This window comes from Oryx dammah, unplaced genomic scaffold, assembly GCF_014754425.2.
Source record: "Oryx dammah isolate SB20612 unplaced genomic scaffold, SCBI_Odam_1.1 HiC_scaffold_22, whole genome shotgun sequence".
In the NCBI taxonomy this organism is placed as follows: domain Eukaryota; kingdom Metazoa; phylum Chordata; class Mammalia; order Artiodactyla; family Bovidae; genus Oryx; species Oryx dammah.
In genome coordinates this window covers 1,516,819-1,536,940 of record NW_024070206.1, presented here as the reverse complement: position 1 = coordinate 1,536,940, position 20,122 = coordinate 1,516,819, and the positions used below count along the sequence as shown (strand labels likewise).

The 20,122-nt window shown below is 40.0% G+C and overlaps 1 protein-coding gene across 2 annotated transcripts in view; it reads right to left on the bottom strand.

Moving 5' to 3' along the window:
* Positions 1–20,122, bottom strand: part of PIGN (phosphatidylinositol glycan anchor biosynthesis class N) — a 93,531-nt gene that overhangs the window by 28,379 nt on the left and 45,030 nt on the right. For both annotated transcript variants that reach the window (XM_040264269.1, XM_040264271.1), the window contains 7 exons: positions 19,440–19,548; positions 16,988–17,090; positions 9,419–9,521; positions 7,938–8,024; positions 5,224–5,279; positions 4,604–4,679; positions 2,783–2,856 (listed from right to left, as the gene is read on the bottom strand). In XM_040264269.1, coding sequence (XP_040120203.1) covers positions 2,783–2,856; positions 4,604–4,679; positions 5,224–5,279; positions 7,938–8,024; positions 9,419–9,521; positions 16,988–17,090; positions 19,440–19,548 — 608 coding nt within the window. The remainder of the gene's footprint in view (positions 1–2,782; positions 2,857–4,603; positions 4,680–5,223; positions 5,280–7,937; positions 8,025–9,418; positions 9,522–16,987; positions 17,091–19,439; positions 19,549–20,122) is intronic.

The window sequence follows — 20,122 nt, the reverse complement described above, 5'->3', positions numbered from 1 at the left end:
AACAAATCTAGTGGAGGTGATGGAATTCCAGCTGAGCTATTTCAAATCCCTGAAAGATGATGCTGTGAAAGTGCTGCACTCAACATGTCAGCAAATTTGGAAAACTCAGCAGTGGCCACAGGACTGGAAAAGGTCAGTTTTCATTCCAATCCCAAAGAAAGGCAATGCCAAAGAATGCTCAAACTACCACACAATTGCACTCATCTCACATGCTAGTAAAGTAATGCTCCAAATGCTCCAAGCCAGGCTTCAGCAATACATAAACTGTGAACTCCCTGATGTTCAAGCTGGTTTTAGAAAAGGCAGAGGAACCAGAGATCAAATTACCAACATCCTCTGGATCAAGGAAAAAGCAAGAGAGTTCCAGAAAAACATTTACTTCTGCTTTATTGACTATGCCAAAGCCTCTGACTCTGTGGGTCACAATAAACTGTGGAAAATTCTTCAAGAGATAGGAATAACAGACCACCTGACCTGCCTCCTGAGAAATCTGTATGCAGGTCAGGAAGCAACAGTTAGAACTGGACATGGAACAACAGACTGGTTCCAAATAGGAAAAGAAGTACATCAAGGCTGTATATTGTCACCCTGCTTATTTAACTTCTATGCAGAGTACATCATGAGAAACGCTGGGCTGGACGAAGCACAAGCTGGAATCAAGATTTCTGGGAGAAATATCAATAACCTCAGATATCCAGATGACACCAGCCTTATGGCAGAAAGGGAAGAAGAACTAAAGAGCCTCTTGATGAAAGTGAAAGAGGAGAGTGGAAAAGTTGGCTTAAAACTCAACATTCAGAAAACGAAGATCATGGCATCCGGTCCCATCACTTCATGGCAAATAGATGGGGAAACAGTGGAAACAGTGTCAGACTTTATTTTTGGGGGCTCCAAAATCACTGCAGATGGTGATTGCAGCCATGAAATTAAGACACTTACTCCTTGGATTGAAAGTTTTGACCAACCTACACAGCATATTAAAAAGCAGAGACGTTACTTTGTCAACAAAGGTCCATCTAGTCAAGGCTATGGTTTTTCCAATAGTCATGTATGGATGTAAGAGTTAGACTATAAAGAAAGCTGAGCACCGAAAAATTGACGCTTTTGAACTGTGGTGTTGGAGAAGACTCTTGAGAGTCCCTTGGACTGCAAGGAGATCCAACCAGTCCATCCTAAAGGAGATCAGTCCCCAGGTGTTCATTGGAAGGACTGATGCTAAAGCTGAAACTCCAATACTTTGACCACCTGCTGCGAAGAGCTGACTCATTTGAAAAGACCCTGATGCTGGGAAAGATTGAAGGCGAGAGGAGAAAGGGATGACAGAGGATGAGATGGTTGGATGGCATCACTGACTCAATGGACATGAGTTTGGGTGAACTCTGGGAGTTGGTGATGAACAGGGAGGCCTGGCGTGCTGCAGTTCATGGGGTCGCAAAGAGTCGGACACGACTTGAGTGACTGAACTGAACTGAGTCTCAAGTTAAAATTATTACACACACACACACACACGCACGCACACACATTTTGATGAGTCTTCTATTTCTTGTCCCACATGTGCCGAGCACTTCTTGAAAGAAAGTGAAAGTGAAGTCACTCAGTCGTGTCTGACTCTTTTCGACCCCATGGACTGTAGCCTACCAGACTCCTCCGTCCATGGGATTTTCCAAGCAAGAATACTGGAGTGGCTGCCATTTCCTTCTCCACAAGCTCTTCTTATTTAGACTTTAATTAAAAGTCCTTCTTTAAAAATTGCGTTCACTAACACACATGCAGGAAAGCACATGTCTGTCACTTTACTAGTTTTTTTTTTTTCTTTAATTGCATATAAGTCACTATTTTCTATGTGGTATTGACAAGGTATAAGTGCTTTTAATGTTAAATTCAAGTAAAAATCCTGCAAAAATATACTAAATTAGACTAGAAATAAGATTTCTACTATTTTTAAACCATGGAAGAAAAGCTTTAAAAAAAATATTGTGGCATACACGTAATAATAGGCTATACTCAGTTCAGCCTAAATTATCAAGAAGAACATGCAAATTTATTCTAACAGTCATTACTTCTTTCAGTATATTCCAGTTTGATTAAAGAATAATAAAACTGCTAGGAAACTACATATTTATCTCAAGTGTCTTTCAGAAAGGCTGATTAGTCCTGGTCAGATGAAACAATTTGATTGTTTCAAAAGAGCAAACAGTTGGGTTGACAGCTTCTCTTCCAGTCTTTGATTACTTAACACATTGACTGTTCCACAAATTCCTAGAAACTCAGAAACAATACTTCCTATTCCATTTGTCAAAAGTGTAGTAATCAAGACTGAGAAACCACATAAATTAGGGACATCTAGAAGCTAATTTCAACCCATATAAAATGCCATAATGCGATAACACATGTATCTAATACACATTTATGAGAGAATCCAAAGGAAAACAGGATGGTATCACCTGGAGTCATAGGCACAGCTATATCTACAGTGAGCAAGTTACTAACTACAAGAATTTGACATTTATATTTTACAGTTTTCTAGAGGAGGTTACTCTCTAGCTGGGACAGCATTCTAATAACATTTTATAGTTGAAAAAGCATATTTTTATGTTATAGGCTCTAATCAACTATTTCCTCTAATGACTACAAAATTCTGGCTAAAAGGGCAGAACATTTTTTCCCTCATTTTTATAATAAACAGTCTAGGTTACAGTATCTTAATAGCAATCACAGAAAATACCATCAAATGTTTACTTTCGTTTCCTAAAAATGAACAAGTTCAAAGCATTCATCTTACCTTTTTGAAGATAACTGAGTAGTTAACTGAACAGCTTCAAAAGCACACATCACAAGAACAAAGGGGATTAAAATCTGTTTGAAAGAAAAACAGATGATGCCATGGGTGCCTGTAGCATTTGAAGAAATATTTCAATTTCTCAAAATTTATCTGTATTAGTGGAAAGCAAATGCTGAAATAAATCATGATACCAATGACATATAGAATAGTGATCAAATGGATTTAGAAATCCACATCAACAGCATAGGTAGTAAAAAGAGAATAACAAATATTTCAAATAAAGCCTACTCCAAATTTTCGTTCTACTGAACTCGTTATAATAATTAATGACCATGTTCAAATGATCCCAAGAGGGTGTGAAAAGCACACAAGGCCCAAATGAAATTAATTATGAAGCCTGAAGACCTGACTCACAGATCCTTGAACTCATCTGGTTATTTGTCATTACAACTCTGTTAACATGATTTAGCTGCCTAACCATTGCTTTCTGCGGTTTTATTTCAATACTAATTTATTCCTGATTATAAAACTCTTACTCTGTAAGAAAAATATGGAGAAAGGTATAATAAAATTTTATTTGTTCAAAAAAATCTATAAGCCAGAAACAACACCATTAATATTTTGAGATACTGTTTTCCAATGACCAGTTAAAAATACACTCACACACGAGGCTTAAACAAAGAGAGGAAGGAGAAGATATGGAAAAGAGATGATGTTCACAACTACATAAGATTCCTGTCCAAGTGAAGGCTACATGAGTGAAATAGAGTTCTAAGAGGACTTTCACTTCCAGCGACATCAGTCAATAAAAATGACCAAATACATTTCGTCAGTAAAGCTTACTGAATTAAGCTGGAGATTACAGACTGAGCATTTAATGTAAACTTTAGTTTTTCTTTTTTTCTTGTTTTTAATTAAAGGCTCATGATCTTTAACAGACTGAGAAAAGAACTACCACCATCAAGAAAAATGTACATAAAGACTAAAGAAACTATTAATACACATTTCAAAATAACAGAGAATGTGATGTGAGAAAATGAACATCTTTGTAACATTCCTTAAAATCACTTTTGCATTTGTGCAGTAACAAAATAGGATATTAGTCCTATTAAGACACACATACCCCTTCAACAATTACTACTTATGCGATCTGAATAAGAAGAAATCAGATGTTAGGCAGATATTAGTTCTTGTATTTAAACAAGTACATACTAAGGACATAGAATGTGCCAGGCACTATGGTAGAGGGCATAAGACAAGCTTAATGATCCTAGAGAGAAAGGGAAAGAACGTGAATTACATTCCACTGGAGAGTCTGAACCCCTGGAAAGCTGATAATTTGTTATTATCTTAGAATCCTCAAGACCCAGCTGGTGCTGATAAGCCTTCAATGTCATATTTATTGAATGAATAAATCAATTCTAGGTACAAGGATTATGAGAAAAGATGATAACGTGTTGGCAGTCTCGTGGGTAGGGAACACGGCTTCGGGGAGCCTTTGATCTTGAGGAGCAAGGGAGTTTTGATCCACCCTTCACTTCTCAGGCTTTAATCACCTTTGATAGGACTTCCTGGGACTAACAGAGATTCTCTACTTTTTTGAAGTTAAATGGGCTTAAGACTAAACCAAGAAGATTAACTCTATTTTGGAGCAAAGGCTAAAGCGTGCCCCACTCCCATTCAGCAGTGTCCGAGAAGGCATCTACTTTCCAGCTACTTAACTCTGCCACTTCATAACCTTAATGTCACATGTCACACGATTTCATGGGACAGTGAGTTCATAATCTTAACTAATCAGTATCTTAAGAAAAGAAAACCAACCTTCCACATTATCAGGGCTCCCATCTTGAAAGGACTGAACACGGTCAGGAAGCAGTAGACAGAGGAAGGGTCAAAGCTGAGGGATCAACAAGAAAAGGGATTTTAGAATTCACATTGTTGCAACTTGAATGTTCTTCTGAAAAGGATGTTTACTTTTCTGAAAGCTATTCTGACTGTAGCACAAGTGTACAGTGCGTCAAGAATTATCATGGGGGCTTTTCTGGTGGCTCAGTGCTGAAAAACCCACCCGCCAATGCAGGAGACATAGGTTTGATCCCTGGTCCCTAAGATCCCGCCGGTCGCGGAGCAACTGCGTGCGCGGTGGAGCCTGGGAGCGGCACTGCGCCCACGAGCCGCACCTACCAGAGAGGAGCCCCCACCCTTCGCAACCTGAGAGGCCCGCATGCAGCGACAGAGCCGCAGCGCAACCCAAAATAAAGTAAATATTGTCTTAAAAGAATTATTACAAAGTCAGTAAAATGAATGAGATAGACTCGTATGTGCCAGTATGTACCAATTTCCAAAATACATCCTTCAGGATAAAAAGCAAGAACAAAATCCCTAATTTGTATACTTTCTGGTTTTATATATATATGGATATAGTTTTTATTTAAAATTACCTGTTAACAGAAGCTATATTTCCAGTTCCAAAAAAGGCTGTCACTAAGAAGAAAACCTAAATAGAGTTAAAGGAAATGCCAAACAAGTCAGAATCCATAAAAGTTCCTTTTCATTTAGAGAAGATATATCTATTCTACCATGAGGGTAATTTGCTATCTCTACTTGTACATTTGGTGGTAAGTTGCTGAAAATGAGTGTTCCACCATATTTCCTTGTGAATGCATTTGGAGAGAACCAGGCTGAACAAGCAACGTATGAAGGACAGCAAGGCCTGGGAGTCACTCTTCACTTGTCACCGTCACCTCGGGAAGGTTGCTGTTTCCTCCCCGCTCACCTAAGCACTGGATTGGTGTTATCTGAGGCTGGCAGCTAATGATTAAAGAAGTGATAGGCGTTTCCAGCTGAAACACAGTTTCAGTTCACGTATGTTCTCTGGGCCCACTATAACGAAATGTGGCAGGTTCTTCGGGAGGCTCAGGAAGAAATAAGATGCCGTGTTTTAAAAGAATTCAATCAGAGGGTGAGAAAGTGTTAAACATCTTTTTGACATTTCTTCAACTTATATTTGTAATAGTGCAGTAATAAAAAGTAGATATTAGTTTTATCGGTGTCTAAGAACTTACTGCTAGTAAAGCATTTAAAATAGTGTTTGGTCCCCTGAACGCTCGATAAATGTTAGTTACTTTATTATTATAGACACATACACAAAAGTGGTACAGAAACAGTGAAGAGGAAGTATGAGTCACGACAAATTTCACTGAAGAAGTGGTATCTGAGCTGGTGACTTGAGCCTTAAATATATTCATGGTTCAATGCATTCAACCAATTAACTAACCAACCAGTATTTATCACCTAGTATGTCAGAGGCAGAGCTAGGCACTAAGAATATAATTATAAATAAAACAGTATAAAGTGCTCATATGGTAACTAAAATTTTGATGATAGGTAGAAGTAGGTAAGATTCATTAAAGGTAAACAATGGGAAAATAAGGGCATTAATGAAGGGTACAGAAAGATGAAGCAAGAAATACAGATTGGTGGCATATTAATAAAAAGCCTTGGACTTTATTGTGGAGACATTGAAGAGTTAGCAAGCATTTTCAGTGAGTGATACAAACAAGAAATATCAACAACAGTGAGATATTTGATCAGGGAGACTAATAATTAGAGGCAGGAAATTCACTTCTGAAGCTCTTTTAATAGTCCATATGTTGGGGACCAGGAAAGTCTGAACTGGTGTGGTCAGAATGGAAATGGAGGAGAGAAACCGGCTAGTTAAATATGGCAACAAGTTTGACGGCCTGGGAGGCTGGGAGCACAGCAGCGACATTAAGCGAGATGAGGTCAGGCAGAGACTGACTTTGGAGAGGGGTGGGCAGTCGTCAGTCAGTGTGGACGTGTATTTGGTGACGCCCAGCAGGATGTGGTGGAGCTGGTGGTAGAGAACCGCCTGCCAGTGCAGGAGACGTGAGAGACGTGGGCTCGATCCTGGGGCAGTAAGAGCATGGCAGCCCAGCCCAGTGTTCCTGCCTGGAGGATGCCCTGGACAGAGGAGCCTGGTGCGCTACAGACCATGCGGTCGCAAGGAGCGGGCCACGACTGAAGGGACGCGGCCGGCGGCCGGCGGCAGGCACGGTAGCCACGCGACTCTGGAGGTCGGGGCTGGAGAGGTCGGTCTCAGAGGTGCCTGTACAGAGGCGTCAGTCAGAGCTGTAGGAGAGGGTGACACGACCCAGGCACGTTTAGAGGAGAAGGTTAATGGCAGAGCTCAGAGGAAAAGCATGCATCGTTCAGGAGCAAAGGAGCGAGTTTTCGTGAAGGAGAACAGAGGTGGTGTAGAGTCTGAGAAGAGAACCTGGATCGTGTTCTGGAGGACAAAGGAAAAGAAAGAAATCAGTTGAGGTGAATACTGCGAGAGCGGTCAGGTGAAGCCAAACCACGAGACTGTGCGACGTCCTCTCCTGGTCTGCAGGCCACACACACGAGACTGTGCCGGCCAGGAGAGGACGTCAGCACAGCAAGGACAAGCTTTCAAAGGCACCCATCTAGGCTGAGGAGATGGCACACAAACGGGGAGGCAACGGTAGCAGCAGGGAGCTAGGCTGTAAACACAGGGACAGATGAAGGATAATTGAGGAGGAGGCAGGGCTCAGGGGAAGAAGCGTCTTATTAGCACAGGCTGAGTGGAAGGTGTCGGCAAAGACAGAAAGCCAAATTGAGAGTGAAGGCAAGAGGCGGAGGAGAGAAGAGGAGCACTGATCTCCTGGACCTCAACGGTCCAGACTCCACTGTGTCCGTTCAAAGGAGATACCTCCCGATGGACACCTTGAAGCCGGTGAGCTTGCCTTTCCAAAGCGAGACGGTATCCCGTTACATCATCTTTCAAACTTCTGATGCTAACAGCTGTCACACAAGGTGATCCAGCAACCTCGTGGGACACGTTATATGAGTACCATATAAAGCAGACATAAAAACATACAAACCTAACACATGTGTCTGTTGCATCATTCTTTATGCTTTTCTACAGTTTCATAAGTTTTCTGAAGTGCAATCTGTATCAGAAAACCATGTGTGGGAGGGCGGTGAAACAGCCTCCAAGGCTGACTCCACTACCTAGCGACGGGCGGAAACCGCACCCCCCTCCCCAGCGCTTCTCTTGTTCCGTCAAGCGGGAGGCTGCAGCGCCTTAAGACAAACCCCACAGAAAGGATACAAGGAAAAAGGCCCTGCGGATGTCATCCAGGTAGAGGTCTCGGCACTGGGTCACGTCAGGGTTACAGGCAAGCTGGATGGTGGAGACCTGTGGGATGAGGAGAGAGAGAATGCACAATCACAGGCGGTCTCCCTCCGCCCGCCAGGGCAAGCTCACCGCCTCAGTTACAGCAGCCAGGAAGACAGCTTGCACTGCCACACAAAAGATAAGAAGTATTTTCCTACAGCTTAATTTCACGTAATGAACTCTGCCAAGGTGAAATACAGCCAGTTTAAAGGGAGACCCTCCCTATCTCCCACTTCCCATGGAATTTTCTACTAAGTTCGGAAGATGCTTTAATCCTCTTCTTTAGAAAAAGACATATGTTTCACTTAAAATCTAGAATTTAAAACATAACACAATGAGCCTCATTTTTAATTTAGTAATATTTAGTTATTAAAATATTGAATATTTAATACTAAAGACAGTCTGATCATTTACTTGAATCTAATCAAAATTACTTTTTATGTATTGTTTTAATATTCCAGGGCTGAAAGTTTAAAACCAGTAATTACTCAATAATATTTCAATAAAGTTTCTTTATTGAAATTATTCATTCTGAATCCTCAAGTACTCTTTGTGAACTCAACAAGAGCCAGTTAAGGATGAATCAGTGGCTCAACTATGAAGGCATTTTCCTGCAGCATTCATTTTATCTGATCTCAGTAAAACTGTAAATATTCTATCATCAGTTTCTTATAATTATCTTCAGTTTTGAAAGAAGGGCAAGAGATATCAATCAACTCTCCAGCTCAGCATGATAAAGGTACCCTTAATATTTGGTTGGCTTTTAGCCAATTCAAAGGACATTATGTTGAATAAACAGTCTAAGATTTGGACTGAGGCCGCATCACTAAGGTGATAGAATAAGCATTTTGGACTAGAATTACCAGAAAGAGAAAAATAACCCTGGGAACACATATTTCACTTCATGATCAGACTCATAAACTGATGTGTAGCAACAAGAATATTCTTCCAACAAAAATGAATTGAAGGAAAAAGATTAAATGTGAAAACAAAGGGAATCAAGATAAGTAACAGTCTTTGCCCTCTGTTCTTTCACTTATATTAATGCCTTTTTACCTCAGAGTCACAAACAATCTTTAAGTAAAGCCCAACCTATATGTTCGTAAAACAATAAAATCATGCTTTTCTAAATGAAAATTTCCTTACAAACTGTTTGACTTAATTATTAACTTAATTATTAATATGTTAAGTAGTACACATTTTTAAGTAGAATTTTCTGTTCTGGCTGTGCCGTGTGGCGTGTGGAGGGATGCGATCCACAGCCCCGGCACTGGAAGTGCACAGTCTCAACCACTGGGACAGCCGCGGAAGCCTTAACTAGAATTTCTGACGAAACAACATTGCAGCTTCCTCATGGGATTAGAATAGGGAATATTTTAGTATTCTCAAATGCAAGAACGGTTTTGACAAGCTACCTTCTGTTTACAGGAAACAACAGATTGCTGCAGGGTTTCCTGTTCCATGTGTATCCAGACAAACATCAAACATGACAATACTAACGGAAAGAGAGCTTCATACCTAGGGGTTGGGGGCGGGGGTGGAAGTGAGAGGGTAGAAACGAAAAGAAAAAATTAAATACGAAAGCAAGTTAAAACAATTTTGATAATACTTCTAAGTTACATTATCACAAAATTTAATTTTTTTAGGTTTTCCAGAGGAAGAAACAGGAACAGAAAGCTACATTTAAATATCAACTCCAACACCATCTTTTTTTGAAATTTATCAAAACTTGAGACCATTACATGTTTAAAATAGTAGAGATATTTAAGTCATTCATAAGGTAAATGACAGAAGTACACAAAACAAGAAAACATAAGACAAAGGTAAAAACCATTAATATAAAGAGAACAGCAAGATAAACATTTCAAATTTTTTTTAATGGGTATAATACAGGAATACAAACCTCTCAAAAGAAAAGAGCCTATAAATAATTAAATACGTCTGACTTTACTGATAACTGATATAGAAATTTAAAAATAGATGCCACCGCGACTTAAAATATTTACTCATGTTAAAAAAATAATCCAGATAAAAGTATCATCAAAGACTAATTATAAAAGTATAATGAATCCTTCCCGTAAGGCAATCTAGCACTATGCATCAAGACCCTCAAAACTATTCACATAGTATAATCTGATAATGTTCCTTCTAGGAATGTACCCTGAGAAAATAATCAGACATATGCACCATGATTCCCATATGAAGACGTCTGTTGTAATATGTTTACAGGAAAAAACAAGAAAACAAGCTACTATTCACGGGGAGTTCGATTCAGTGCTGTACAGGACTCCTGGAGGCTGGTATACAGTGTGGCAGTTATAATGTGGGCAAAGGAGAGACGTTCAAGAGATAACACAGAGTCAGACGCCTTTTCTAGTCCGTTTCTGCCCTAGGTTAAGGCGTGTTTCATTTCTGTGATCCCCCAGATACTCCGCACATGACGGCAGTTATCATACTGCTCTGATACATCTGATACATAGATGCTCACACATCTCACGTTTACTAACGCCTTCCCCACTGGTCTGCAAAGTCTCTGCCTGCGTCAGTCTTCTCACCATACAGGTCCAGCTCAGAAGCACTTGTTGATGAGCTACTTAACTGGGTGGAAGTTACAACACAAAATTAAGCAAACCAAATAGAAACAAAACAACAACCTGTATTTCTCATTCAACTTTTTCAACTACCGACCTCTAATCCATATGGTACTATTTCCTAAACAAGGGAAAGCAAGAAAACCAAAACCCTTTAAATTTGACCACCAATCGTAAAACAAAACCCTGAAAACTGGGCAGATGAAAACATTCAGCTTTGAGAAAGCATATATAAATCACTCGGTATATAAGGGTTAGAACATCCAAGGATACGAACAGACGATACACACGTGAGAAAACACTACCAGCGAAACAAGTGCAGAGAATACACGGAGCTGCACTGCTTTCGGCCTCGACTGAAATAGCTCCTGATCCTCTCGCTGCTGCTGCTGCTGAGTCGCTTCACTCGTGTCCGACTCTGTGCGACCCCACAGACGGCAGCCCACCGTCCCTGGGATTCTCCAGGCAAGAACACTGGAGTGGGCTGCCATTTCCGTCTCCAATGCATGAAAGTGAAAAGTGAAAGTTAAGTCGCTCAGTCGTATCCGACTCTCAGCGACCCCATGGACTGCAGCCCACCAGGCTCCTCCATCCATGGGATTTTCCAGGCAAGAGTACTGGAGTGGGGTGCCATTGCCTTCTCTGATATTCTTATTTACTAATTAAAGTAGAAACACTGTGACAGATATGAAGAAGTGTGTCCCCTCACAGGTTGTTGGTAATATTATAAACTGGTGCTGCTCTTAAGACAAAAGTAAAAAAAAAAAAAGTTCATATTCTATGCCCCACTTATAACATAGCTGAGAAGTGAGCAAAGAAAATAATCTATTAATAACTATATAAAAAGCTTATGCAAAATATATAACTCAAAATATTATTTATGATACTAAGAATTAGAAATAAAGTGACCAAAAATAGGGGAATAATAAAAGCATCATGGAGTAGCCATATTACATAATATTAAAAATCTATTAAAATGATTCTTAGGAAGCCTGTGACCTACCTGGGAAAATGCTTCTAAAATTAAGTAGAAAATAAAGATACTAAATAGTACATGGACTATCATTAATACTGTACTAAAAAGATAAGTACAGAGCTAAGACCGGAAGGAAATATGCCAGAACATCAAGAGGAGGGGTAGTATATGAGGTTCTTCCTTATCTCTACTTTGCAAAATGTGATTGTACGATGTTTACAGTGATTAAAAAAAATAATTGAAAAGGAAAGATTTAGAATGCCTGCATCCTAGCCATTCTTGAATATATAGTTCCATTTTCACCTAAGTCCCTGATGGCACCAATTCAATCCCTTTCTCTAGTCATTCTTTGTATCATATTCTTCACAATAAACTTATGATAATTTAATTGCAGAGTACAGCATGAGAAATGCTGGGCTGGATGAAGCACAAGCTGGAATCAAGATTGCCAGGAGAAATATCCATCACCTCAGATATGCAGATGACACCACCCTTATGGCAGAAAGTGAAGAGGAACTAAAAAGCCTCTTGATGAAAGTGAAAGAGGAGAGTGAAAAAGTTGGCTGAAAGCTCAACATTCAGAAAACGAAGATCATGGCATCCAGTCCCATCACTTCATGGGAAATAGATGGGGAAACAGTGGAAACAGTGTCAGACTTTATTTTGAGGGGCTCCAAAATCACTGCAGATGGTGATTTCACTGTAGCCATGAAATTAAAAGACACTTGCTCCTTGCAAGGAAAGTTATGACCAACCTAGACAGCATATTAAAAAGCAGAGACATTACTTTGCCGACTAATGTCCGTCTAGTCAAGGCTATGGTTTTTCCCGTGGTCATGTATCGATGTGAGAGTTGGACTGTGAAGAAGGCAGAGCACCGAAGAATTGATGCTTTTGACCTGTGGTGTTGGAGAAGACTCTTGAGAGTCCCTTGGACTGCAAGGAGATCCAACCAGTCCATCCTAAAGGATATCAGTCCTGAATGTTCACTGGAAGGACTGACGTTGAAGCTGAAACTCCAATACTTTGGCCACCTGATGCGAAGGGCTGACTCACTTGAAAAGACCCCGATGCTGGGAAAGATTGAAGGCAGGAGGAGAAGGGGACAACAGAGGATGAGATGGTTGGATGGCATCACTGACTCAATGGACACGAGTTTGAGTGAACTCTGGGAGATGGTGATGGACAGGGAGGCCTGGCGTGCTGCGATTCACGGGGTCACAAAGAATCGGACACGCCTGAGTGACTGAACTGAACTAAATTGCTGCATTTTATAATTGCCTAACATTGTAAAATAGAGTCCACATTTTATAGAACTCTACAACTGTTACAGACCTGGGGTATACTAATTATTCTATCTGTATGTCTGTCTAGTGTTCAGGATACTAGAAATGTGAAGAAAAACAACTGTTGACTAATTGAATCAAGGTGTAGTTTGAGGATAAAAAAACATGATCTTAAAAAATATTTGCACTTATATGTGATATTATTCTTTCCCTTCAGCAATACGTGAACCGTGAACTTCCTGATGTTCAAGCTGGTTTTAGAAAAGGCAGAGGAACCAGAGATCAAATTGCCAACATCCACTGGATCATGGAAAAAGCAAGAGAGTTCCAGAAAAACATTTACTTCTGCTTTACTGACTATGCCAAAGCCTTTGACTGTGTGGATCACAATAAACTGGAAAATTCTGAAAGAGATGGGAATACCAGACCACCTAACCTGCCTCTTGAGAAATCTGTATGCAGGCCAGGAAGCAACAGTTAGAACTGGACATGGAACAACAGACTGGTTCCAAATAGGAAAAGGAGTACGTCAAGGCTGTATATTGTCACCCTGCATATTTAACTTCTATGCAGAGTACATCATGAGAAACGCTGGACTGGAAGAAACACAAGCTGGAATCAAGATTGCCGGGAGAAATATCAATAACCTCAGATATGCAGATGACACCACCCTTATGGCAGGAAGTGAAGAGGAACTAAAAAGCCTCTTGATGAAAGTAAAAGAGGAGAGTGAAAAAATTGGCTTAAAGCTCAACATTCAGAAAACGAAGATCATGGCATCCGGTCCCATCACTTCATGGGAAATAGATGGGGAAACAGTGGAAACAGTGTCAGACTTTATTTTGGGGGCTCCAAAATCACTGCAGATGGTGATTGCAGCCATGAAATTAAAAGACGCTTACTCCTTGGAAGAAAAGTTATGACCAACCTAGATAGCATATTCAAAAGCAGAGACATTACTTTGCCGACTAAGGTCCATCTAGTCAAGGCTATGGTTTTTGCTATGGTTTCTCCTGTGGTCATGTATGGATGTGAGAGTTGGACTGTGAAGAAGGCTGAGCACTGAAGAAGTGATGCTTTTGAACTGTGGTGTTGGAGAAGACTCTTGAGAGTCCCTTGGACTGCAAGGAGATCCAACCAGTCCATTCTGAAGGAGATCAGCGCTGGGATTTCTTTGGAAGGACTGATGCTAAAGCTGAAACTCCAGTACTTTGGCCACCTCATGTGAAGAGTTGACTCATTGGAAAAGACTCTGATGCTGGGAGGGATTGGGGGCAGGAGGAGAAGGGGATGAGATGGCTGGATGGCATCAATGACTTGACTGACGCGAGTCTGAGTGAACTCCGGGAGTTGGTGATGGACAGGGAGGCCTGGCGTGCTGCGGTTCATGGGGTCGCAAAGAGTCGGACACGACTGAGCGACTGAACTGAACTAAACTAAATAAATAAAAACAGAAATTCCGTAGTTCAACAAATAGCGCTACAGGTTTACTTCTTTTTAAAACTATTAAATACAATTTTTAAAATGTAGGTGAATAAATCTGATAAAGACAATCTTCTTATGAGTTTATTTCTTTAGAAATAATTTCTTCAGACAGCCAATATCACATATAAAGTCTCTGTTTCCGAATTAATAAACTGAAATACCAATAAAATGTCATTATGGGCTCACAGTGTACTTACTAAGTTAGACTAAGTTAGGATCTGTTTAGTTTGGGCTCTGTGACAACTGAACAGGGCTGAAAAGACATTCAGTTTATATTACACTTTGTTAAGCAAAGGGATAATCAAAATTTTAGAAGAACATGTTTAACCAACTTAAGAAAACTATTTTCAAGTATTACAATAGCTTCCATTTGCATAAAAATAATCAAATGCTGATTAAAAATGAATCTTCTTTATTCACTTAATCAAGGATGCATTGTTAGAATTTAGAATTTCTATTAGTGTACTTTTGTAAAGTAATAAAACTGCATTTCTTTTAAATATCCTATAATTCTGACTATTCACACTATTTACATAGAGAGCCCTCTGCTGCTGCTGCTAAGTCACGTCAGTTGTGTCTGACTCTGTGCAACCCCATAGACGACAGCCCATCAGGCTCCCCTGGGATTCTCCAGGCAAGAACACTGGAGTGGGTAGAGAACCCTCTAGGTTGTCCAAAATAGTGATGTGGAACAGTAACAGGTGGACTATGTTTTGCAAAACTGACTTGCCATCGAAAAATGTACTAACTGAAATTATTAGACTCCTGTTTCAGCTATCCCTGTTTTAATTTTTTTGCAAAGGTAAATACTTTCTGATGTTCCAAAATATATTTCTTAATACATTCATTAATAAGGTCACACTCATCATTAGTATTCTGATTTCAGATGTGATTTTTCACTTTTTAGATTTTTTTTAATTAAACATGCTTATGATCATCTGCTTTGGTATCTTTTGACAATGAAATTGATAATTTAAAATCCTATAATACTAAAACATTTTTAAAATAAAAGATAAAACACCAATACTTTCCCTAATATAAGTCATATGATTAACTCACTCTACACTACGAAATATTTTTGACTTAAAATTCAACTTTAATTACTCTTCCTTCTTTCATTGCTAATCCAGGAAACTAAACCTATTTCTAGATTTGTTTGTATTTTTGAATCTATAATACATTTCTTTAAATATTTAGATTAAAAGATTTACATTGCTTTAGAGTTTACAGGCTCAAAAAAGAAAAGGGCTTATTGATCTTTAAGTGACTATGTGGGAGCTGGCACATATTCTGAACACTCAAACATCCACCTCCTAAAGACAACCTCCGGGTGTGATCGTAATGAAACTTGTGTGTTGTCCCAAAAGGAGGGTTAGAAATTATTTTATCTTCTACTTTTTTAATCTAGACGAAAACCTGTGCATATTCTAATTCATATGTACCTTAATGGATTCTGATTGTAGCTGAACTGTTTATCCTGAAATTTCACCAATAAAGGTGAAAAGGGTGAATAGCATTAAGTCTCATTATGCTTATATGCTGATAGACTTCAAGTTTTATTTGAAAATTGAAAATTCTAAGCCTCAAGTCAAGGTGACTGGTGAACATGTCCATGTCGTTCATCTTACCTCTTCACAGATACACCCCAGATCAGGTTCTGGGGGAGAAATGAAGAAACAGGTGTGGGGAACCTTGTTAAGAGAAGGAGGTTACAAGAACTCCTGGGTTCTAGATCACTTACGATGTTAGGGTCTACTAGGAAAAGATGTTGAGGACATCCCTCTAATTCTGAAATAGGAGGTATTAGGCTTCCCACAAAGTGAACCCAAGTCTTGGACACAAAATGGCTTTACAAAATCCTAGATAAACTATCGATACATGATAATCTGTTGATAGCACAATGGTGAGTCCCTAGGTTTATTCTAATTGAGATCAAGATCCTATATTTGGACTGAATTTTGAAACTGAGTAATGTGCATATTTTTTGCTCCCATAAGGATTTAAGTAAGGATGAAATAAAATTCGAAAGCAAATGAAGAACTCTTTTCTTCAAAGCAGACATGGAGAGAATCATTGTTCTCACTGATTTCTAGAGAATGCTTCAGACTAACCCAAATCAAGCTGTTCTTTTTTGGTTTTATAAGAAAACTTCAATCTTAATGAAAATGTATTCTCTAACTTTTAAGATAATATTCTAAAAGGTTTCTGAATCAAAAGGAATATTTGGACTATGACATATTTAAGGGTAAATATAGAAGAAAATGTATTTAAAAAAGAATGAACAAATCAAAACATAATTTACAGTGCGTGAAAGGAAAGCAACAAAAACTAAAATTTTTATAAGTCATTGTTTCAGATTTAAAATTCCTCTACAATCTATCAGAACACTGTATGTAAGCAACATTTTAGCAACTTCAGGAAATAAACAGAAACACAAGACAACAGGTAATACTCTGAAAACGGCACGACAAAGAAAACTGCAGAGAACAGGTAAAGGCATGGACAGTTCTTACAGACTAAAAATGCTTGCAATGTATTCCTCAGGAGTCACATGATTTTCATTTCCAGAGGTTAAATACTTAGAGAACAGTCACTATATCATTTAAAACTCGCTACTAAAAATTAAAATCTTAAAACACTTTATACCCTGTACTTAGAAGTAGGTAGGTCGACATCGAGGAGAGAAGAATGCTGAACAATCGATCGAAGAGGACGGGAGGGCTCAGGAGAGGCGTGACGAAGGAGGAGGCTGCAATGGAACAGACTTGGGTGAGTCAGGACCAGGGACACAGCGCAGAGTCTGAAGCGCTGAATAATCTCTTATCACTTACAGCATTTATTGCTTGTGTGACATTTAAAAGGAAACTACATTTGCCCTACTCACTTTTGTAAGACACTTAAAACTCCATATGTTTAATGACATTCCCTCACTTTAACCATATTTTAGTTCAGATTTTTTCAGTGTATATCCTCGCTCTTGCTCACTGTAATAACTGCTAAGAGAATAATGTACATAATAAAAATTAAAAATATTACTCAAGATTCAGCAACTTTTCTCTTAATTAGACATTTAATTCAAAGACAGAAGTTGATTTTCCCTAAACCCGCGCCCCCCTCCCCCCGCCCGGCTTTTTTCCAAGTTTTCCCACTGCAAAGTATTGCACTGAGAGTTATAGCATGCTAGTTAGAAAAGGAGACAGGAGGAAAAGAGTTCACCACACAAGAGGGCTGTGATAGGAGTAATCCAAGCAAGGGAAGTCATCTTCCCTCTCAGGGTCAGGAAGCAGTCACGTCACTGGGGGGAGCAAATGAACTGGGGCAGGGGCAGCTACGGCTCAGCTAGTAAAGAATCCACCTGCGGGGCAGGAGACACTGGCTTGATTTCTGGGTCAGGAAGATCCCCTGAAGAAGGGATGGGCTCCCCACTCCAGTATTCTTGGGCTTCCCTGTGGGTCAGACGGTAAAGAATCCACCTGCAATGTGGGAGACCTGGGTTTGATCCTCGGGTTAGGAAGACCTCCTGGAGGAGGGCATGGTAACTCACTCCAGAATTCTGGCTTGGAGAATCCCATGGATTCTGCCGGGCTATAGTCCATGGGGTGGCAGAGAGTCGGACACGACTGAGCAGCTGAGCACAACCAAGCATAAACTTCCCAATCTTTATTCTGGCAAGAAAAAGTGCATGATTCCCTAACCCTCCTGGTTAAGATGGCGGTATGTGCCACGCTCTGCTAAGCTGCATCGACTCTCTGCAACCCTATGGACTATAACACACCAGGCTCCTCTGTCCACTCAATTCTCCAGGCAAGAATACTGAAGTGGGTTTCCAGGCCCTCCTCCAGGGGATCTTCCCACCCCAGGGATCAAACCTGCCTCTCTTACAGCTCCAGCAATGGCAGGCAGATTCTTTACCATTAGTGCCACCTTTGGAATTAAATGTTTCAGATCCCTTGGGAGGGCATCCTGGATGAAAGGCTTATAACTGGTTAACCATGGGGCAAGTCTGTTAATCCACTTAAGCAATCTTTTATTGTTCTCAGGGAACAGAATAGCACCAGAACATAGTACGATCTGAACACATTTTTTGAAAAAATGAGAGTAGTCTCTTTATTGTCATGCAGAATAAATTTAAATAGTAACTCTAGTAATCAAGATAATTTAAAAGGAACGGTCTACATAAAGCCCATAATGAAATAAAGCTCATACAGTGAAAACAGAGTTACATTCACAAGAGATCCTTCTTGTCCAGTTCCACTTACACAATGACCATGGTGTTTGGAAAAGGTGCAAATCAAAACTTTGAGAGATATATGTCAGTTTCCTGTTGTATTTTTACACATCTGCTTGGATTTTAAGAGTAATCCAAGGTAAAACACTCCTATCCCTTAATGCTCTTTGTAAGGCAAAGTTCCACCCAACGATCTTTTTTATTAAAATGATGAACAAAAAGCGTTTTTAAACAAACAAAGGTTAAACTGCACATCACATCATTCATAGGCATTACAAACTGTCATCTTCTCCTTGTTTTTAATGAAAAATCTGGACTTCCAGTTTGCTTCTGCCTTCCAGCTCGAAGGCAAAGGCTGCCTTTAAATGGCATGTTTGCTCCTCAAGCACATTCTACAGAGAACTACAGAGGGGAACGCTTTGAAACACACAACTGGCTTTATAAATGTGTGATGTGTTGGGAGGTGACTAAGCAATGTTATTTTCAGCAAGGGAAATACAGATAAAATTTAACTGCTTCCTAGTCACTGTGTAAGAACTGAGAATTTATGAGCTGACGTGAAACTTCAGCATAGGAATCTCTTCACAAAACCTTCTTCCCTCCTGGAATCACTTTTTATCAGGTGTGAATAAATATGCAGCCTTATTATCAAGTCATAAATATTCTCTCAGGAATTCTTATTAACACATGAATGCTCACAAGAGTTCTAATTTTCTTTATCAAATTCTAGCAAGAGACAGAAGTAATAGGTACTTGTTATTATTTTCTCACAACAAACTTGTTTCAGTAACAATAATACAGATGTAAATGGATAATTTTAAGATGTACCCTGGTGGAAAGTCATCTCATTCGACTTGCCTGACCTCTTACCTAGTATTATCCAGCTAACAGTCTGATTGAGAAGCGGCAGTCCTTGTTTCTCGAGTAGACTCTTATGGGTCCCATATACAACGCACATGGAAAGCACAATGCTCAGCATCTGAAAACAAACCCAGAAGACGTGAGAAGAGACGGCGGTGAGTGACCAGGGATATATCAGAAAGACACTTAGAAAACCGCTTCAACAGCTGGGATCTGGCCAAAACGCTACTGAAATTGGACCCGCTCACCTGCCTGTGGCCGAGACCAAGAGTCGGAATTCCTGTACTGAGCGAAGGGCCTTCCTTTACAAGCACGAACGAGGCGTTCTACACTCTCAAGGGTATTGCGGCGTGCGTCACCACGCTGTGCCTGCTTAGGAAGATGTTCTCAGTCCTGAAGGTTTCTTAAGCCATGGGCATGCAGAGGGTGGATGCACACAGCCTGGTGCGTGCGCCTGAATGTCTCCCCCCTCTGGCCTCACTCACGGCAGGTCTGTTCACACACTCAGTAGGTGGCTGTGGCCTGAGGGGTCGCTGGTGCTGAGAATACAAGGAGTGTAGAATTCTTCAGAGAGCACACGTAAACTGGTGGAGCTGGTACCCTATGGCTTGTGGGCTGGTGCTTGCTTTTAGAAATGCTGCTTTATTGGAATACTGTCTTCTTCACCCATTCCTTCACCTATTGTCGGTGGC